At 43.1% G+C, this 21,163-nt stretch overlaps 3 protein-coding genes across 3 annotated transcripts; all 3 read right to left on the bottom strand.

Annotated features, from left to right (window-relative positions):
• Positions 1-1,062: 1,062 nt before the first annotated feature.
• Positions 1,063-5,904, bottom strand: g3bp1 (GTPase activating protein (SH3 domain) binding protein 1). Its single transcript, XM_061287413.1, has 12 exons — positions 5,745-5,904; positions 4,814-4,926; positions 4,653-4,734; positions 3,486-3,659; positions 3,176-3,266; positions 3,007-3,097; positions 2,698-2,923; positions 2,524-2,628; positions 2,321-2,441; positions 2,116-2,241; positions 1,858-1,967; positions 1,063-1,663 (listed from the first exon to the last, which is right to left on the bottom strand). Exons 2-12 carry the CDS (start codon positions 4,906-4,908, stop codon positions 1,412-1,414), a joined length of 1,473 nt encoding a protein of 490 aa, XP_061143397.1. The 5' UTR covers positions 4,909-4,926; positions 5,745-5,904; the 3' UTR covers positions 1,063-1,411.
• A 1,960-nt stretch (positions 5,905-7,864) lies between these two features.
• Positions 7,865-16,033, bottom strand: sparc (secreted protein, acidic, cysteine-rich (osteonectin)). Its single transcript, XM_061272423.1, has 10 exons — positions 15,928-16,033; positions 12,882-12,947; positions 12,528-12,686; positions 11,272-11,356; positions 10,876-10,997; positions 10,541-10,661; positions 9,354-9,487; positions 8,802-8,950; positions 8,568-8,716; positions 7,865-8,220 (listed from the first exon to the last, which is right to left on the bottom strand). Exons 2-10 carry the CDS (start codon positions 12,936-12,938, stop codon positions 8,192-8,194), a joined length of 1,005 nt encoding a protein of 334 aa, XP_061128407.1. The 5' UTR covers positions 12,939-12,947; positions 15,928-16,033; the 3' UTR covers positions 7,865-8,191.
• Positions 16,034-18,835: 2,802 nt separating this feature from the next.
• Positions 18,836-20,988, bottom strand: tmem216 (transmembrane protein 216). The gene is made up of 6 exons (XM_061272469.1): positions 20,928-20,988; positions 20,258-20,271; positions 20,085-20,178; positions 19,925-20,017; positions 19,053-19,254; positions 18,836-18,965 (listed from the first exon to the last, which is right to left on the bottom strand). Exons 1-6 carry the CDS (start codon positions 20,935-20,937, stop codon positions 18,950-18,952), a joined length of 429 nt encoding a protein of 142 aa, XP_061128453.1. The 5' UTR covers positions 20,938-20,988; the 3' UTR covers positions 18,836-18,949.
• Positions 20,989-21,163: the final 175 nt, after the last annotated feature.

Here is a 21,163-nt window from a genome sequence, read left to right as displayed (position 1 = left end):
GATGAGAAAAAAGTTTAGTATCACAAAATTGCTGTTTGAATGTGATGAATTGCACTTTAGAAAATAAAATTCCTGTAAAAACATAAGTATTGCATTAAAAGATCAATTTTAGTTTTGAATTTAAAAGGCTCAAGTTATATAAATATTTGTTTTAGTTGTGATGATTGGACTTGATGTGCAACGGACCGATGGATACTGCATTTTTGTTTATTTTAAAGGTAAACAAGTCGTCTTCCATGTTGATTTGTCCATTAGGAACAAATGATTTTTTATTTTTATTTTTTTTTTATTTACGATTCATGGTGTTGATAAATGTTGACAAATACGTGAGCATAGTTTGAGATGAGATGATGATGTGCGTATGCGATTGTGGTAATTTGCAGTCAGAAATAATGCGACGTTTAGTTTGCCTTCCGCAATGACGTCACGCGCGTTGACTTGAAGTGGTGGGCTGCGTGTCAGTGTCGCAAGCGTCGTTGGCGCCCGTGGAATACTTCAAATGTTAAGTCACATGAAAGTCGAGTGACGTGGTCTTTGCCTAATCGTGAAAAGCTACACGCTTCTTGTTGGCGGTGCGTCACCACCCCCTAGTGGCAGGCTGACGAACTGCTTTTGTTGAATGGCGCAAAACCTGGGGTTATGAGCCATTCATTCTTTTATCCAATTTACAAAATAGCTCATCAACGTCTACATTACTTGCTAAAATTTCAACCAAAATGTCTGTTGTATGAAACCTTAAACTACTATTTTTATTTTAAAACATTTGTTGCATTCATTGGGGCCAGGAAACATTGATCTGATATCAGCCATGGGGGCTTTCAGAGAGCCATGACTATGATGTCCAAAGACCTATCTATGAAAGAGTTCCCTTCCTTCAGCAGGAGCAAAATTATAGCTCTTTCTGATCATTAAAAATCACTACTAAATTCTGATTTGTGGAAAATCAGAAGTACCTGTATTTGTTGAATACAAACTTGTGGTTCAATGGAGTCTCCTAACTATGTGTGTGAAGTAGTCCAAGTGAGTGTTGACATTATAAAGAAAAAGGCTTGGACACGCACGTTTTTAAAAGAGGAACTTATTTTAATTTAGTTGTTGTGGGCATGCTCGGCGGGAAGTGCCAAGCTTGCTAAAAAGATGCCGGTGCCTCCAGCATCAGCGCAGCGTTCCTTTAAGGAACAGAACAAGGGGGAGATTCAAGTCCACTTCCCACTTCCAGTCCACTTGGAGGGGAAAAGGGAAGAAAAAAAAAATACAACAGGACACGTCCGTGAGTCAAGATGGCAGCGAGGACAGGACAGTGACACGACCAAAACTCTGCAAACTAAACTAAAGTCCAAAGACATGAAGGACGCTCCAAGGTCAATTTGGTCAAGTCCAATCATCAAGACATCACCACCACCCGCCCGCCTCACGGGCGCTGCGCTGAGTAGCGGCCCTCACTGGGTGGTGCACCTCGGCCGGAACCAAAGCTGGGCTTCTGGGCAGCTCCCCCACGGGCCACCCCAGGCGGGCCCCTGGGAGCACCACCGCCGATGCGCTCTCGCGGCCCGCCTAGTCCCCCTGGCCCGCGAGGCCGCACATCCCGCCGTTCGACTTCCCGGGCTGAGCGCGTCTTCTTCTCCTCCACGTTGAGGCGCACTTCGCCACGCAGCTTGATGGGCTGAAGATGAAATGCACATAAGCACCTAAAAGATCTTGGACTTAATCTTCCATTGCAATTCATTCACACAATTAATAAATTGGCAAATAATTTAAAAGCAAGTTTGGGGCCAGATGAAAAGAAAAAGGATCCTGACACCAAAGTGGCCGAAGCAGCAATAATTGTCAAAGGACAGACGAGCAGGCCAAGCTCACCCGACTGCTCAAGATCTTCTGAACTGGATCCGAGTCATCAAACACCACAAAGCCAAAGTTGGGAAGTTTTCCTCCGCTGTTGATCCGCAATTCCAAAACTGTTCCGTACTCTGCGGGCCAGTACACACACCATGACATTAGGCATGTGATGTCAAACATGACTTTTTTTTTTTTAACCCAAATCCTGATAGGTTATACAGTTTATCCTTTACGCTCCCAAAATCATTTGCTTGAGTGTGCCTGGTCAATATGACTTACGCTCAAAGAACTCCTTAAGTTCACTCTTGTCGACGGCGTGTGGTACGTTCCCCACAAACAGTTGATGGGCATCGGGGTAACGCACCATCCGCCTCACTTCCGCCTCACCCTGCTCACCCTCACGAACTGGAAGCAAACAAACAAAAAAAACGTAAATTGACACAGCCAAGTCTACTTTGGACATAACTTCTTCTTTTGCACATACTTGGCCGTGGTCCTCTGTGTGCAGGGGTAGGAGCACCGGGGCGCTGCTCTCGCGGCCGGGGGTCCCGCTGCGGAGGTCTCTGTGATGCCGATTGGGACTCTGACTTAACGTCAACCCGCACCTGCAGATAAGAACACATGGTCAAGAAAGTGAGGCAGAACCTCAAATTTGTTTGGACACCAGCGATCTCGGGCGTGTCCTACCGGGGCAGCGGGGGAGGCTTTGACAACGTGTGGCGGGATGCCGGACACTGGGACGGTACCACTGGGCGGGAGATTCTTACTAGTCACAGACGCCCACGAGAATGGCTGCAAACAGGATGTGTCGCGTGAGCGTCCGGTTAGCGTCTGGTTAGCGCAGAGCATGCAAACACTCACCCGGTTCTCCTCCGGTGCGGCGGGCGCCGTTTCAGCAGGTTCTGTGCCAGCGTCCTTGTCTGTCTGCTCATTGGCTGCGTGTGGGGGCGTTTCACTTTGTGTCTCCAACGCGGGGGCGGCCTTCAGCTCCACCGCGTTGACAACCTCCGCTTCCCTCTCTACTTCTGGTTCCGGCTGAGGGCTCGCCGCCGCTTCTTCCCCTTCAGCAGGGTGTGATGCTTCCGTACTAAGCAAAAAGAAAGAGTCGTGACTTCCTGGGTTGTAAGCTGTGTTGGGAATTACTTTAGGTCCACTCTATAACAATCATACATGGGTTGGTAGAAAGCAGGCACAGACTCGTCAGCCATGACGTCCGGAGAGGGAACACGCTCCTCCAGCTCCTCCACATCCTCATCAGACTCTGAATACACGTGTATATACTCACGCTTAGCACTGGTTTTCCCACAGTTTGACATCACCACAATATCAAATTATTTACCTTCAGGTGGCTCAGAGTCGGAATCGGCAAACACTTCATCTTGGTAGCGAAAGACGTCGTTGTGAACGTAAAACTTGTTCGCCACCGTTCCCTGAGTGAGGAGAACATCGTTGGCATCTTTTTTCACACCACTTTAACCTTTAACAATTATAACACTTTAATTAAAGCTACAGCCTGGTTAAAAACAATGTCGCTCTGCAATTATGTCAAGCCAGTGCAGGCGCAAGCCAGCTATTTCCATTAAACTCTTCAAATGATGTTTGTTAGAATTGGCAAAAGAAATATGGGCGGCGCTGGCACGGCCTGGTACCTCTGGGGCAAGCACGAAGGTCTGCATGAATTTCCTCATGGGCTGCATGTTGTTGGAGAGCTCCCCCATGACCTGCACCACCACGCCCTCATTCAGGGTGGCGTGCGCATCCACATGACGGATCTTGGTGTGGCAGTCGCGGAAGCTCAGCGCCATCACGCGCTTGTGGATGTCCTGCAACACACACGCACCCGTCCTCAGTCTTGGCAAGCTTAATCGGTGGCACATCTGCAGTTGTCAAGGAAGTACAGCGGTAGCTCAGCTTCAGGTTGTTCGGGGCCAAGCTCGCAACTCCTATTTACTTGTTTGGGAATTAACCCCGAAACTCCTTTGTATAGAAAGTCTTGGTTATTTTGAAAAGGCATGTTTTTAAAGCAGCCGCAGGGGGTCTTTGTTACGTTAATACAAGTCAGGCATATTGTTGGGCAGCCAGTTTGCCGTCCGTCACTTTGAACACTCCTCACACATCAAAGTCTGTTGATGTTTTATTAAAAAAGATGCACGATGCAGATGACAATATCATGCGGATTGAGGAAGTCATTTTGATGCTATGTGAATTGGATGGAAGAGAGACTAAAGCGGCCACTAATGTGTCTGGCCAGGCTCTGACTTCTGAGCGACTTTGTAGATGAGGTGCTTCCACGAACTTCCCCCTCTCTGAATCAAAAACCAATCAATCGTAGCTCTCTGTAGTCAAAGATCAAACTCAATTTCGTATGAAGTAATGCCTTCAAATCGCTCACGGAAATTCATTGCCGCGCTCGTCATTTAGCTTGGAACGGTCCTTATATCATCCATGTAAGATACTATTTGCAAATTTATGAAAAAAAGAAAATTGGGATCCTTGACCAAACCACGTTAGACAGAAAGTTGAATAGGATCGAAGCGAGTCAAATCGAGATTGAGGTGTATAGTGTAGCATTTCTTGTGTGAGCATGGGGTCGAAAGGTTTACATGGCGATCGCTACGTACCGTGTTGTTCGACAGGCATTGTGGAAAGTATCGTATTAAGCATCTTTGGGTTCTTGAAAAGCGCTATACAAATTTAATGAATTATTATTATTATTGTGGAACGTTTTTGGGTTGGAAGGATTATGTTGCCTTTGTTGTGGCGTACATGTTGCATAGGACGTGCGGCAATCAATGTGTAGCAGGTGTGCGACCTACCGACTGTCCATAAACTGCCTCAAGAGGCTTGCCACTCGTGTCCAGCCCGCCGTGGACGTACGACGAGTTCTTGCCATAGAACCTACACACGCAAAACATGTGAAAGTGGGCAGGTGCGCACAGTCGGCGTGAACGTGTGCATGTATGTAAGGCGGGCGTACCTGTGCAAGTAGTCGGGCGCCTGGTTGAGGAGTGTGTAGTACTGTCGGACAAACTCCCGCCCGACCAGCTGGGCACTTGGCTTCTCCATCACCATTTCTTCTTCAGTACTCAACTGGATGACAAATAAGGTGCATCATTGACAATGTAAATATTGAGTAGGGGACCTATATTATCAGTACTTGACATCAACCCTCACTCCCAACTCCCCAGTCACGACTTTTATCCATTTACCATTATTGTAGGTATAGTGTGTCAGCTGATTGATTATCGTAATAGCCCTGAAATATATTGGGATGTTACACTGGCCCGGTCCTAATCGAAAGTACTTTGTAGGGGATAATCAAAGGTTAATTCCAACTACACTACAACTCACTGTTGAATATAGTGGTTAGGGCGTGTTTTCTGAAGATTCCAGAACTTTTCGGTGGGGCCTCAAGGCTCAGTGACGCCGGCTAGCACGTGCCAGGTCGACTTTTAAGTCACACTTGCAGGTTTTGGGTAGATCAAAAAGCGCCGAGAGCAGGAGAACTATTCGCTGGATTGGGTGGCACAACAAGAGAATTTTTAAATAAATGAAAATAAATAAAAACGACGCGAAAGGCAGGCAGCGGCCTGGAGCAAAAACGAAAGCGCGCAGCATGGCGGGGAAGCACAAGGATGCTGGCTAATTCCCGGACTAAAGCGTCTAGAAGACCCTGGTAAAAGACTTTCAACGCACTTATCACGGGGAGTGCCTCGTCGCTCTATGAAATGCCAGTAAATATTGAAAACGACGCCTTTTAAGATTAATATTGTAATTACATAGGTTCCTCCTTCCAGGACATAGACGGTTCCTTTATCACCGACCCAATTAGCTAAACCGATGCGGCGGAAGAAGCAAAATGGCAACTTTTAACAGTTATACGCGCCGCAATCCACGATGTTACTCACCAGGGGTCGATTGTCTCAAGTTTAAGTGGCTTTAGTACAAAAAGTGGTATTAGAATGAGTGAACACAAGCACTTAGGACAACGTGCTCCCTCGCTCGCCGGTTTCAGCCGCGCAGCCCTTCCTCACGTCAGTTCCCCCAGCCGCACTTTTAACCAATCATATTATGCGTTCGGCTACTCTCAGCCAATCACGCATAGTTCTCGCTGTAAGCCGTCCGTACAACCAATCGTAAAATGTTTCGGAGTCAAGGCTGCGCTGCAGCTGGTTGGCCGCTTCGGGGCGAGCTCAGCGTACCGTTGAAGAACTAATGATCGGATCCATCCATCGCGTTTCGTTTATTGCGGCTTCACTACATTGCAGATTTTTTTTTCACATTAAAAATACATTTAAATGTCAAAATAAAACTTCTAAATTGAAGAAACATGTGTCTAACCTTTAGGACAATGTAGTATTGCTCCAAATGTTTGTTTACATTCCTTTAGAAGTCCGTTTTCGCGTGTTAGCACGATCGCGAATTAGCATCTTTCCGCTAACTCGTTAGCCTGCTCAGTACTTCTTGTAGATGACCGTACTTCGCGGATTTCACTTATCGGGGGCGGTTTTTCAAACCAATTATCCACGATAAACGAGGGATTACTGTTGATATTTAACAATTGTAAAATGGATCCAGCCTGCCAGATCACCGGAATTTAACTGGTAAGCTACATATGCGCAGTAAATATATGTATACAGTACTTAGTAGCCCAAGCAATTTACAATTAGGAAAATAGAACTGGCTCATCAAATAGTTCAATATGCTCTGTGCGTGTAGAGCCCAGAAACTGTATTTTACTTTAAAAAAAAACAAAAAAACCTATTATTATTATTGCACTGGTGATCAATTGTTTGTTTGTTCTTAAGACCACGAATAATATAATGATATTGAGATATATTTTAAGAAGCTATAACTAGCTAACTAATACAGATAAAGTGGATCAAACTTCTGGATTTTTATAGTCGCTGTATTAAATTTATCTAGATCTAAGTAGACTAAAATTTTAAATAAATGTTCACACAAGGGAATGTCAAAATAAAAAATAAATAAAAAATTAAATTAAATCTATTCTGGTCATTTATATACTCTGAAGATTATTCAACAATATTAAAAATGCATTGTTAGGGCATTTTGTTGAGCAGTTTAGGTTTGTGGAATCAAGAGTCACTCAGTGATTTCTTTTCCTTTTAAGGAGTTGAACTCTCGTCTGTCTTCCGCCCGGTCTGGGATGAGCAGGTGTGCATGGTGACTGGGTGCGGTCGTCTCCCAGAGGGCCGCCGGCCTGTCTGAAGCTCTTTACTGGCTGCTATGCTAACATTAGCATTCCAACAGCAGGCAATGGGTTAAGACACGCTCAACGTTGGAATATTCTCAGGTGCAAACATCCTTTTCCATTTTCATGTGGAACAATACAAATGAATGATTCCCCGCCTAGAAATGTCTCCCAGTGTATTAACCGCACCTTGACATTAGTAGTTTGTATTCCCTTCATTATTTTTCTTCATATTTGTTAATCATCTAAAAGATTGTGCTTTGTTGTTAAATGAAAACGGAAGTGGCCAAAAAATGCTAATGCTAACATCATATTAAGGCTAATGTCACTATCGGGCCACAAAGTTTGCATGTTGGTAGAAATCCTGATGATGGTGAAGATGAGGATGTAAAAAGTGTCTCCTGGGGTTCTGATGGAAGTCCAAAGGAAGTCATGTAGATTTGTGGTCATCTTAAAATTAGGTTCCATCATTAACTTTTGCTCTGTTGAAGAGCACGTTGTCCAAAGTGTGTGCAGGGGTTGCGAAGAAGCTACCAAAGGCATGCAGACGTTTGATCATTTGATTGATTTTATTGCGTATTTCTTCAAGTAAGCTTTGCTGCTGTTGTCAGTAGAAACACATTAGAGAGAAAAAAAAACTCAGCCTGCGAGACTTTCCCTTGGTTAAACATGCCCAACTTATTTTAGCACCGTGGAAACCAGGCGGGAATAGCATCGCCATGGAAACCAGGCAAGAGCGAGTGCGCGCAGTAGTGGAGCCCAACAACTAAACAAAAAAGTAAGTCTGGAGTAGAAAAGCAAGCGCAGGGAACATTTATTTCCAAACTTTATTTTTGGACTTTTACACTTAAGTCTAATTGATGCCCAATGGAAGTCCTTAAACATAAATTTAAATATCATAAAAACAAAAAAACATTTACATCAGAAGTCTTTAGTTTGATGTTAGTTTGTGCACATTTCGCTTTTGGAATTTTTGCTTATTTAGTGGTATAGGCAGAAAAGTTTGTTACTTAAATCTTAAAATGAAAAGAGCAATTAGCACCAAAAGTGATATTTTGTTTTGACTTAAACTTAACGATCAGCACCTCGTCCCCAAAGAAGCGAGCTGTCGTGTGGCGCCTCTGCTTGAGGGGGCGAATCTTAGATGAGGAGGTCGTTGTCCACATCCTCTGCAAAGACACAAAACGTTTAGGAGCACACGCACTGTCAATTTGAAATGATGTCCTGTTTTTATGATTGAAGGACGTACTTCCTGCCACGCTATTTCATGGCACGCCACTTCCTGTTATGTCCCTACATGTGTGTTATACATTAGCTACCAAGTGATAGAACACCATTGTTGATTTGGGCTGAGTTAGCGCTGCTGCTAGATTAATTAGACATCCAAGATGCTAACGCAACGAAAATTGCTTCTCTATGATGTCATTCCCGAGATATTTGACCCGGACTCAATATCAAGTGAGTCGGACTTAAAAATAAAAAATAAATTGATAGGAGAGTTGTGGTTTTTACTCACGCTCCTTGATGCCGAAGCAGGCGGCCCACTCCTCAAGGGCGATGTACTTGTCGCCGTCGGCGTCGCATTCGTCAAAGAAGCGGGTGGTGCAGTGCTCCATGGGAATGAGGGGGGCACGCAGAGGGGCCAGTTCGCTGTGCGTCAGGTAGCTGTCCAATCAAACAAGAGCAGTCAAGTATCCGTGGTCAGCAGAGTTTGGAGGCAGAGTTGTCTTGAGTTTCTGAGCATGCATACCCGTCGGCGGGATGCTGGTCCAGCTGCTTGAACTGCCAGTGCACGGGGAAGATGTACATGTTGTAGTTCTTCACAAAGTCATGAGCCAGCAGGTCCAGGGTGTGCTCTCCCGCCTTCAGCCTCTTTTCGTTCTCGTAGATCTTTTTCACCTGCCACACCGCAAGTCACGAGGTCAACATACAACATTGAATGTACCGTTTCCAGCTTCCAAAGTTGAAGACAAATGAATGCACGACTCTTTTGATTAACTGCAGCGATACAAGTTTGCGGGTTACGGGCCCACTGGCAATCTTCTGAGGTTCTATCAGACATAACAGAAGCGGTACAGTAGCTGTGTGAAAGAGTGGAAATTTGGGACTGTCGTGTGAGGTTTAACACCTGACACTGACTTTTCTTGTGTACCATCAGTCAAGTCGAATTTGTTTATAAAGCCCTTAATCACAAAAACGTCTCAAAGGGCTTCACATGACTCCAGTTCAGAATTCTTCTTGACATCTCCTGATCAGTAAGAAAGGGGTGAATAATGCCAGCCGTTCAGGTGGCTTTCCTCACCCTGAGCTTTTGCTTCTCAGTCAGCAGGTTGTTATCCTCGTCGCGCTCGTACAGAGTCACCAGGACGTTCTTCAGCCAGTCCCTCATACGCAGGGGGAACTGGCTCAACTCGTTGTCCAAGCAGGGTTCGATTTCTGCGCAGTCACAAAACGCCATTGATGCAGCTAGGAATCACACCTACTTTCCCATAGTAAATACGTTAAAGTAATTGAACCTAGAAGATAAGAATTCCTTCTCAGGATACAAATTTAGCTTTAAATCTCATTAGGTAATTCTCGAGGAATGTCTAGCTCTTGGCGGCTGTGCCTCCAAATCGACTTGTTAGAACTGCCTGACGGAATCAACGTTTCCAAACACCTTAATTGTCAAACCTAACCCACTTTTGACTGCTTCTGGTTCAGAACACTTCCACGTCCAGAACTTCCGTAATCAGTTTGGTCTGGATAACAGTTGAAATTGAGTGCTTGCACGGATGGAAAAAAAACTTTTCTTGTGATTTGGGGTTACTCATCTGTCTCAGATACCTGACTCATTTCCACTTAGTTCCAATGAGGAAAGGCCAAGGACAAGCTTTGTGTTCAGTATTGTGTATTGCCTTTGAGATTTTCTTGTATGTCCGGCGTATCTACGCCATTTCATGTCAATCGGTTAAAAAAAAAAGTTGTCCTTCCCAGGTAGTGCTACTGAGTGAGTTTTGGAAGGACTTGTGTTTGGGACCTACAAAACCAGGATATACATGCTTGATTTGTCATTCTTTAGTGAAATAGAAAACAAATGCAAAGCACCGTCCAGTTGTTGGATTCTAATCTAGCAGAGTAGCATCTCATTGACTAGACTTGGTGGGAAGCCTTTCCATATCAGTGGCGTCAGCCTGATCTCCACTTGAACCCCGCACACCCGCACTCCAGCCCAGTTTTGAATGTGTACACAAACGTGTTTGAACGCGTCTCAGTCGACAGAGCGCTGCAGCTGCTGCAGCTCACACTTGGCAGTACACTACTACCTCGACATAACTTGAATTTGGTTCATGACCGAGCTCTTAATGCAATTTACTTGGATATCAAATAACAATAAATACCATTCATTTGTTACGTCCACCATTTGCAAAATGTCTTCCTTGGACATTTCATTGAATGTAGTATCAGTTCTATTCATATGGCTCAATATTAGCGGGGTGGAGGGTTCACCTTTGCAGGGTCCGATGTAGTCCAGGTGCAGCTTGTGACCCTTCTTGGTTCCCTCCAAGGCGCACTTGGCGGCGAAGAAGTGGCAGGAAGTGTCGTAGGTCTTGTTGTCGGTACCGCAAACCTGAACACAACAACGCAACAGTGAGGCGCAAAGACGTCAACTGGATCTCTTAGTTGAGTTCCGGAGACGGTGTTGCTGGTCCAGGAACCTTTTGGGTGTGGTGTGCAGTACTAAATATTCTTTATTCAGATTGATTTGGTTCTAGGAGTTGGGAAGAAATGTATATCGTTGTTTTTCGCGAAAGGCTGTGGAATGGCCGCCGGTAAAAACTGACATGCTCAAACTGTCCCTCGGCGGCGGTGCAGGTGGATGGGTCCTGACACACGCACATGGGGGTGTTGCTCTCGTCCACCTCACACACTTTGCCCTTCTTGCATTGGTGCTGCAGGCATGGGTCTGGATAAAAACACATCATCATGAAATAAAAAGCGGCATCGTTTGCACAATGTTGGCCTTTTGTATATTTCATGCCACGGACTTCCTGCAAAACATCAAACTAAGTCTACTACTGTGAACGCTTTGCGACTATTCTCCTGATTACACATAATTCTGGTCTCAAATATGTCATTGTGGTTGTGGTTGTTGAGTCCAGACGAGTGTGAAGCCAGAGAGACATTACGTTGCGGCCAACTGTGAACGTGTGCGGTTGCTGGTGCGTGTGCGCGCTCACTCTCGGCAACGTCGTCTTCCAACTCGATGGCCTCGTCAAACTCCCCAATCTCTACCTGCACTGGGTTGAAGCCCACCTCGGTCTCCTGGAAAGCAGCAAAGGTCAAAGTTTAGACAGGAAGTCAATTAAGCAGCAGGATTAACGTGAGATTCCATATAGAGGAAATTTGCTGGGATTAGCATCAAGCTAGTGGGCTAAAGGCTAAGCTATGTGTTTGTTTTAACAAGAGATGTAATTCTCCTTGTTTCATTAAAAAAAACCACAGATAGGGAGTGATTCCGAGCACAGCCAAGTTTTTATTTATGACCACCGAGGCTTTGAGGTTGGACCGGCCACGTTCCAGAGGGTTCCACCCTGAAACAACCAGCCTGTGAGCGGCAGGACCCAAACAAGCAGCTGCGTCCGCATGCAATGAAGCCAGGAAGACGTCAGAGCTTCCTGAGAGGTTGCATGAGACTGCTTTTTCCAGCTGTGGTCTTTGCGGTCCTTCGGGACCGCGGGAGGAGCCAACGTTCACATACTTAAGTTCCTATTCCCCCCCCCCCCCCCATTTGAAACCAACCAAACAGAACATTGTGTCTTTGCGCTTGATTTCCTGTTGAGTGACTTCCAAAGGGAAGCATCGTTCTGTTTATCCACATAAAGGTCTCCAAACGGAAATTTCGGATTTAACAACTATGAAGATGATGATGTGGAAGATTGGGAATGGAAGTAAACATGATGACTTCATCAGAACCAGCTGGACAACTAAAGTTCCAACTGTTCCACTTAAGTTTAAAGGCGAGTGGACTCTTCTTGTTGAAGATATTTTACCTAAAGTCCAAAGGATTTCTTTCGTTCTAAATATTAAGGATTGTACCTTAATCCAGCTTTATTGAGGGAGCACCTACACAAACATCCAGAACCTTTTTTTTTTGCACTGTCAGATTCTGGATGCTTCAGTGTCATCGTCATACTGTTCCATGAATGCTACTTTTTGTTTTCCATCTTATTTCATGCCACTTTGGACTCAATTGAGAAGAACTTGGCAACCATCTCCTTGCTGAACAGCTTTTGTTTTACTTGATTTTTTTTCCCCCGTTAAAAAAACCAAGCAGAAATATTCGGGTTTTGTCTTCTTCTGCTGTCTTGATGATTGTGGTTTAAAAAAAAAAAAAAAAGGAAATGGGAATGTCAGGACCAATTGGTGTCATGTTCGGAGTATCGAGACTGCAGTGTGGAAGAACTTTTTTGGTGAATGACTTATTTTGAATCACCTCAACAACTGAATCTTCCACCACGGGCTCATCCACCACCAGTTCCTCATCTGCCACCAGCCCCTCATCCATCGTCTGCTCCTCAACCGCCACCAGCTCCTCGTCCATTGGCTGCTCGTCGACCGCCACCAGCTCCTCGTCCATTGGCTGCTCCTCAGTCTAACAAACACAAGATTTCTTGAACTGAACAGTCATGTGGATGAAAATCCCAGAGGAACAAAACCACGTAGAACTTGTCAGGAACTTTGAGTGACTGATAAAAACTGGGCTTTCAAGTTATTCTAACAGAACATTTGAGGTGGTTGAGGACTTTACACAAACACACAGTGATCGGTTGTCAGAGAGACGACTTACAGGAGCCGCCATGGTGTGCCCGGCTAGGCAAACCAGGAAGAAGACCCACATCCTCATCTTCTATGTCTGTGGTTACAAAAGCAAAACAAGGAATCATTTTATTTGGATTTCAACACAGATGCTTTTTAAGAAAGATTGAGAATCAGTGAAAACCTTCAGACAGTTCCCTGAGGAACACCTGTTAACTCTACTGCATCCCTGTTTGCTTGATTCCTATTATCTGCTTAAGGGACGCTCCAAATTTATAATCAGACGCGAAGCATTTTCAATCTTGTTTTCTGAACATTGTACCTGACAAAAAATGGCGTGAAGTCTTGGAGAATAAGTGCAGTTTGCAAACATTCAGAAGGTCCCAGAAGAGTGTTTTGGATCTCTTGAGCTTTTTCTACGGCAAGCAGTGCGACTTCAACATGATTGCATGTTTATTTCTCAGATATTGAACAAGCAAGCATTCTGTCTGTTTGAGGCCTCATGAGCTTTCATTGTTTAGGAATTCTGTCTGCCCCCATCTGCTGTCAAATGGGGAATTCCATAAAAGCTCTTTTGTTTGGGTAGACTCCCGCTCAGTGTCTCTATCGTGCAGACATCAGAAATATACGAGGAACGCTTGGATGCTGCTAAATGCCGGCATCAAAGCATGAAAAACCTCGTGCTGCTCTACTGGCTTCCTTTCAACATCAACATCCAGAATGTTCTCTTCGTTCCACCAGATGATCTGATCATCTTTGAATTCCTGCCTCAGCAGATTGTCAATATCTTTATAATCTGACGTGCGTTATTCAGGAAAAAGCCTTAATTTTCCATGCCTTAATTTCCCACGTGAAGGTTCAACTTCCTCAACAAAAGAAACTTCTGTGTTCCCCCAAAACTAAAGCGTACATTTGTCTGAAATGTTCTCAGACGATGACGGTAATGGTCAGCGAGCTTGTTTATTTGTTTGTTTGTTGGCGGAAAGTTCCAGAGCAGGAACGTTGTGTACAAGGCCGGGTCTCTTTTAAAAATAACCAGAAGGGAACATTGAGAAGTCCTCATCTAAGTGTTTGACTTGGAGGGACACGACCATCATCATTGGGTGAGGAGGACGAGAAGGAGGTGACGCAAGTACCAAACAAAGTGTTTTATTTGGAAAAGGCTCAGTCGCTCTCATAAAAGTAGCTCTTTGCTACAAGCTACCTCTTTGATTTGCAGTGTCAGCACGCCAGGAAAACTACCTGACGCATGCACACACACACAGAATGAGTGTTATGCTTTCAAGACGAGATAGATGCAAATTCGGTCTCCTCGCCATAAATGTTCACATGTGGATTCATGAACTGAAGTTCACCAAATGCCTCTACTACTACTACTACAATATTTATTGTAGTGACCAACACATAGACATGAAAGAAAAAAAATATTTTAAAAGTGTTACTCCTCCCAGCCTTCACTTAAATCGTGAAGTACATCAACAGCAGCGTTGTTAATGCTAACACTGTTTTGCTAATCCAGGCTCCCAGTTGCTTATTACCTCTGTAGCTAGCTATGTGTACGACAACCACTGTTGCTAACGCTTAATAGTTTCTGAGCAGCAAACTTCCACCAAGTAAATTGGTTGTTTCAGTTGGAAACTTAGCTTTGATACTCCTGAAAGAACATTTGGGACTCTCCAAGTAGTGCTGTTTTTTTTTCCTGGTATGAAGACAAAGGTTCTATAGTCAGAAAGAAAAAAAGAGAAGGTAATATAAGCTCAGTAGAGCAGGGAAGTAACCTGAGAGCCATTAATTCCTTTTTTCTTTTTTTTTTTTTTGACTTCATCTGCAACTTGTCTCAATGCTCATTTTCATTTACAACATTTATATTCTATGAATGACTGGCGACCAGTCTGGGGTTACCAGGCCTCCCGCCAAAAGTTAGCTAGTATCGGCGCCATCTTACTTGCTGCCAAAATGGATTATAGAAAATACATTGAACATGTATAAATTAGTGTGAGATTGGGGAAATAATGGCCTTAAAATCACAAAAATCTAGATTAGGATTTTCATGCATTGTTTTTCTAATCCAAAAAGAAAATGTTTTTACTATTAGCGCCGCTAGCAACATGCTAGTGGTTGTGGAATTACAGTTCCAAGCAAGTAACTCCCTGCGTTGTTACAATTGCACTAAAACTTCCTGTCAGCAGAGTTTGGGAAAACGCAGCGTACACCTGGATGCATACCTGGATAAGAAAAATTCACATACTGTACATGTATGTGTATCAAACTTTATAATGTCTTCCTTCGTGCTCCACTCATGTCTAAACTGCACATCTAAACACATCTTCTTCCGCAAAGAAATGTCTCTGTCAAGACTGTTAGTTGCTCCATATTTAAAGGGCATAAGAGGAGTAAATGCTCCCCCACAATGGCGCAGCTTGCCCACCTGCAGATCCGCCGTGCTATATTCACATCATTGCTTGTCAGGGGAAAATGCTTTGGTCGTATTTGGGAGCACTTACGATGCTTTCCTGGACAAAACAAAAGCTTTGATTTGATTTTAGCTCTTTTTTTGTGAGAATCTTAGGAAATTTCTTTTGGATTATTTACTGCAAATTTTCATAATCTTGAAAGTGGATTAGGGTAAATCGGTGGACAAGTAAGAGGTTGCCTTGACGACCTACATTCCTTCACAAGGGAGGGGACACCAGGCTGAGATGTTCCTAACCCTTTTGCTTGTCCTTTTTTCTTGGCATTCCAAGTGAACTGTCTGACTTGGGACAAACCCACCGCTAACCCTCCCCCACACGCACTACCACCCGGACCCTCCAATGCCCTCCCTGCCTCCCCCGCTGCCGATGTGGCAAACATCTCATTCCGCACCGACCCTTTCTTGTTTGCTCAAATACACATGCTTCAAACTTTTTCCAGTTTTTTTTTTTTTTAAGTTTCTTGTTGACAACAAACATCTGAAGTTCGAAAAGATTGTCACTATGATCTTTTATGCGGTGCAAATGTAGTTGGCCATTCAGGGCAGCTGTCAATCAACAAAACAATAAAAACCAAGTGGGGTGGAAGTATTTTCAAAGTCTTACCTTTGGGAGCAGAGAAGCAACGGACTAGTCAGCGCAAAGAAGATCTTTGAGAACTTCTGAAGGCTTCCCACTGTGGTAGGACAACCCCCCTCCCCTCCTCAGCCCCCACTTTTTACCCCGCCTGGTGGGAGAGGCCAAACTGTAACCACAAATTGAGCTACCCTTGTTGACATTGCCGACCAAAGTGCTGCTAAAAGAACATCAAAATAACTTGAGCGTCTCAACGCCAAGTTGTTGTTTATATCATCCAGATGAAAACTTGATGGAGCTCCCAAATGCACGGACAATTTTTGCAGGCCACAGGGACAAACGACAAACTGGTCCCCCCATCAATATATCATATAGACAAAAAAAAAAAAAGACAGGTGTTGGTAATATAAAAACTATAAAGACTTGAGAATGTATTGTGAATTTTTTTTTTTTTAGGGTATTGTAAATGAAAACAACTTTTTAAAAATATTGTGCATTTTTAAAATAGACTCATTGTTGTTTTTGTTGTATTGTGTTAAGTTCAATTTGTCGGCGGCGGCCACGTTAACAGAGTTGAAGGTCCCATGAAAGGACATGCACATTAGCTTAGCATCACCATAGCTTAGCATCGGACTAATATGCAGCTCAAGGGAGCGTGCCGTATCTACCTCAAGCGATAATTGAGAACAGATTTCTTCAACGTGCTATTTTCGCTACAGTAGGCTGTTGTATTTGTCAAGCTCCTATTTATGGATTCAAAATTTTACAGATGTGGGGAAAAAAGGAAGGGCACCTTTTCCCATTGCAATTTATGGAAATGCAAATAATCTGGTCAATAATAAAACACATCATGTGTTCTGTATCTTTGTTATAGTTGTTTGTTGCTGTAAGACTAGAGTTGTTCAAACTAAAAGAAACAAATTGCTTTTTTCTTTTTCTTTACTTGCCGATTAAGATTCTTATTCAGAATATAATCCAGTGGTGAAGTCATAAAGTGGAATTTTTTTTTTTTTTTGTATAATGAATATAGTAATTCTAATTCTAAACAATTGTTTAAAAACCCCAAATGCTTGAGAAAACTGTGATAAACCGATTAAGAAAAACGTTTTATACAGAAAATGGGGATTGCTCCTCCCCCTAAAAAAGAAAAAACCTTTTTGTGGACTGTGTGCCACCCTGCAAGTATTTGAGTTTCCATTCGGAACTCAAAGCATGCATTAATTTCTATCAAATGGGCGAGGTAAATTGATCAGAATGCTGTCACCGATTTGGTCTTTAACATACATACTTAATGAATATATTCGTCAACGACAGAAATTTAATCAAAGTGAAAATGACATGACACCTGAGCCCTGGAGGCCATTGACACGTTTCATTCTGTCAATGATGACATGCTGCGTTGGAATGTCTGAAGACAGACAGAAGCAATCGAGCCCGCCAGCTGTCTGGTCCCTAATGATGATAAGACCGGCTGGATTGGAGGAGGGTGGAGGTTCTGGGTGACACGCAACGTGGCGTTTTCCATCCTGTCCTGAAGTTTCCAGAAAGCCAGAGAGAGAGGCGTGGGGCGAGGAGGCAGGAAGTGGGGGGCTCACTCTACCACTTTTTTTTTTCTGCCAGACTGCTCACTTTTTTTTATGTTCCCTCCTTTATTTACCTCCTTACCTCCTCCGCCTCTCTTCTTTTTCCACGCTGACGTGGCATTGGGGCAGGTTGGTGCGTAGCAGCGACATCACATGACCAAGAGGTCAAAGGTCATGGGTGGCTGAAAATGACTAGGTGTGACGATAATCAAAGATGGCGGAGAGAAGAAGGTGCCATGGCAAAGACATTTGACGGAAGATTAATGAACTAAACATTTTGAATTTCGAATGATTTGCCTCATCGCAAATGAAGGAGGGTTGCTTATTTATTTTAGTGGAAAATTATATTTGGGGGGAGTGACTCTTTGAATTTTTGGAATATGATGGTTCAAAAATTCGGCTGCATGTTTTCCATGGCATGTTGTGGCAGAATGAGGTCCTATACTGAAGGAGCGCAACTGAATTCAACAAAAAACAAACATTGAGTTTGATTGGTTGTCAGAAAATTAAGTTTTCAACGGCTGCATATTTCAAAACTGTCTTGTCTTTAATTAAGGCAATCAAATGGGAACTAAAACACAAGTTGTTTTGTATGTTTTGTAGTAGTCTATTTTCTAGGTTCAAGTTGTAATTTCACAAGACATAAATGGTGCTGTTTTTTTGTTAGGACGTTTAGTAGCGTTGCCCCACGAGGACTTTTAAAGTCGGTCATTTATTTTCCACATTTGCTTGTTGGAGTCCCAGAGGGGAGTGACGGGTCACTACATCCACTTGCCATAAATGTGTGTGCGTGCTTTGGTTTAAAACAACTTCAGTCATGGAGTCAAATGTTTTTCATCTTTTTATGAACATGTTGGGACATGCTGACATAATTCCAACTGCGGGAGTAAGAGTTTGTGGATGCAAATGAGATTTTAGGACACCATCAACTGAGCACTATCGACATGATATGTTGCCATCAGATTAGCAGCGTTTGGAGACTAAACTGAATCAAGTTTCAACTAGTTGAGCGATACTGTGACGAAGACACGCTTTCGCTTGTTTGCGTATGCGTGTGACAATGACAAACAGTTTGCATCATGCAGGAAAACAAGCCGGTGGTTATCTGGGGAAACTCTAAAGATCCTCTGAGGACATTAACGCTTCGTTTCTTCTGTCATTTGGATTTCTGCTTTGACCTAAGGCCAGGTCTCTTAACTTCAGTCAAGCGCTTTGCCGCCACCTGCTGTCTATTTGCACCACGTCTTCCGTGAATTTGTGGGGTCAATAGGTGATTTGTTGACATTCGGAAGATGGATGGATGTAACAGATATTAGAAGAAAGACACAAGATGATGTTGATAGAGACTATTGAGATATTGTGTTCAGATCTTTATTGGTTCTTTTGATAAAAAAGTACAAATGTCAAGACGTGGGACAAAATTATGTACAAATGAAATTTGAAGTTTTTGATGTGATGCTTGGTTCGCCTCAGTAAACTTTGGATCTGTGGGATGTAAACATGAACATTTTAGTGGGATATGAAGGTTTTTTTTGGGGCGGGGGGTGCTCGCTGGGGTTACATTTATCTCACCTTGCAAATGACGACAAGGCCAGCACACTTAGCAGGAACTGGAGGCCATAGAAGCAGAGCAGCACCAAGCCTAGAAGGAACTCCAGACGTAGCACAAAGGTTTGCAGCAGCAGGAAGTAGACGGACAGCGTGATGCACGGCAAAAGCAGGAACAGAGACACGGCCGTTGTCACCGCGTGTTCGCACAGGTTGCCCTTCCATCCTGACACGCACACAACACTGCTCTTATCACCTGTCTCAATCGTCTTCATCCACATCAAGAAGTTAATCTTTGAAGAACACTGGGAAAAGGCCAACGTGACCTTCAAATGGTTGCTTGCGGGTCTACTCATGTAAGACATGCTCAAATTGGTCTCAGTGTGGTTTTGAAATTATTTAAATGAGGCAACTGATTTGAAAATGGCTGTTTCAACCCAAGTTGTCAGACTTCTTGTCTTTTTTTCAGTCATGGCTTCTTGGAATATTTTTGTGGCAGACAAGTCCACCAAATTTCAGTGTACATCAAACTGGTTTAAGGGATTCATTTTTATTAAGAATTAGTTTGCATTTTATGGCAAGTGATTCAAATTTTGCCCACACACAAAGACTAAAATTCGAATTTCTTTAAAAATTAACATTAACAGCCATCTGTGTAGTATACATATTTAAAAAGTGCTAGCAGTCAAACACAATCGGTTTGTCTCTAAGAAAATCCGAAAATGTCCAAAGTAACACACCAGAATGAGGCGTTACAGAAACCTATTTTTACGGATATGTAAGTCAATCAAATATCGTGATGCTTTCAAACAAGGTGGCTTTGGAGTCTTGCATGTTTGCCTTAATTCAAAATGTCTCCATGTCTCATTGTCAGTGAAAGGACTTGCAGCACCCACCATAGAAGATCCGCAGAATCTCTAAACCCAGGAAGAGAACCAGCAACACCACATCCAGGATCAGATTACTTGTCGGATAGGGTAGCAAGAGACCTGCATAAAAATATTTTAAAGAAACTTGTTGACGCTCACACTAGTTGAAGATTTGCAGACGGCCAACCTTTATAGATGAACATGAGCACATCTGCCAGGAAGAAAGCAGCAAAGTACCAGCAGTTGAGGTACAGAAGCACCTGCAGGGCAGTCGATGACAACTGAGGGTGTGGGCAAGTCAAGGTCACGTGAACAAGGTCAAGCACACACACAATCAAAATGAAACCACGTGAAGGATACAATTGGTTGGTTACCTGTAGACAAACAATGACATCACAGTAAAAACGGCATGAGAAACAATGTGCCTCGCTGTTACATTACTTTTAAGCTCAAACTTCACTTTATTGTTGACCGCAATGTCGTCATTTCACAAAATTAGCAAAACTATTAAAGCACGTTTTGGTATTTGTTTTAATTGTGCCAGGGTAAAGCTTTTTTCTCCTTACATCTAAATTCACTTAAAATAATTTAAATTGACTAATAATTAAATACATCTCGGAGTTTGCTATTTAAACATTTACTTCATTAAATGTTCTGAATCGGAACTTTTGACTTAAATGTTTTAACTGTAGTTGTATTTTTATCAAATCATCAATTACCTTCACAAAACTGACGCAAAGCTAACTTAATTTGCCTGATAATGTCAGTTTCGGTACCGACCATTTAAACATTTGGTAGCTGGTGTTTATAAAGTTTCCAATCAATAATCAGAGTTTCGCTTTTATCTCAGCATTGCAGTTTAAGCAGTCTTACGTATTGCTTTTTACATAAATCACACTAAAAGGTCATCGCGTGGTAGCACTTTGGATGAACACATATCGTAACTGTAACATCCAAAATATAAAATTAGATCCTTAATTTCTCGTGAATGGCGACATTTTTTGATCGGTTCAGAGACTGCGCTACTTACCGGGCGCCATTTTTGGTAACCTTGGAAACAGCTTGGCGGAAGTGGGCTTCTTCGCTTGTAGTACTTTGTTATTATACTGCTCTCTACTGTATGAAAACTGCATTACTGGATGTTTTTTTTTTTATAAATGACGGTTTTTACGATGTTTTTGTAATTATTATTTTTTTATATCTGGGTGTGTCTGTTTTGATGCCAAGTGTTTAAGTTCTAATTTAAAAAAAAAAAGTAAAAAAAAT

The sequence above is a fragment of the Syngnathus typhle genome, linkage group LG1 (genome assembly GCF_033458585.1).
Source record: "Syngnathus typhle isolate RoL2023-S1 ecotype Sweden linkage group LG1, RoL_Styp_1.0, whole genome shotgun sequence".
Taxonomy (NCBI): Eukaryota; Metazoa; Chordata; class Actinopteri; order Syngnathiformes; family Syngnathidae; genus Syngnathus; species Syngnathus typhle.
The sequence above is the reverse complement of the archived record's forward strand: the minus strand, read 5'-3'. Positions and strand labels throughout refer to the sequence as shown.

Bases quoted from the DNA above. Each gene is read 5' to 3' on its own strand.
- g3bp1 (XM_061287413.1), bottom strand. From the start codon at position 4,908: ATGGTGATGGAGAAGCCAAGTGCCCAGCTGGTCGGGCGGGAGTTTGTC. The intron at 3,660-4,652 runs GTAGGTCGCACA...TGTGTGTTGCAG, and splicing joins AGGCAGTTTATGGACAGTCG to GACATCCACAAGCGCGTGAT. The intron at 2,629-2,697 runs GTGAGTGTTTGC...TCCTGTTTGCAG, and splicing joins CCGCACCGGAGGAGAACCGG to CCATTCTCGTGGGCGTCTGT.
- sparc (XM_061272423.1), bottom strand. From the start codon at position 12,938: ATGAGGATGTGGGTCTTCTTCCTGGTTTGCCTAGCCGGGCACACCATG. The intron at 11,357-12,527 runs GTGATTCAAAAT...GCTGCTTTCCAG, and splicing joins TGGAAGATTCAGTTGTTGAG to GAGACCGAGGTGGGCTTCAA. The intron at 10,662-10,875 runs GTCAGTTTTTAC...TGTTGTGTTCAG, and splicing joins CCGAGGGACAGTTTGAGCAT to GTTTGCGGTACCGACAACAA.
- tmem216 (XM_061272469.1), bottom strand. The intron at 20,018-20,084 runs GTTGGCCGTCTG...ATTTTTATGCAG, and splicing joins GCTCATGTTCATCTATAAAG to GTCTCTTGCTACCCTATCCG. The intron at 19,255-19,924 runs GTGGGTGCTGCA...TGTGCGTGTCAG, and splicing joins GATTCTGCGGATCTTCTATG to GATGGAAGGGCAACCTGTGC.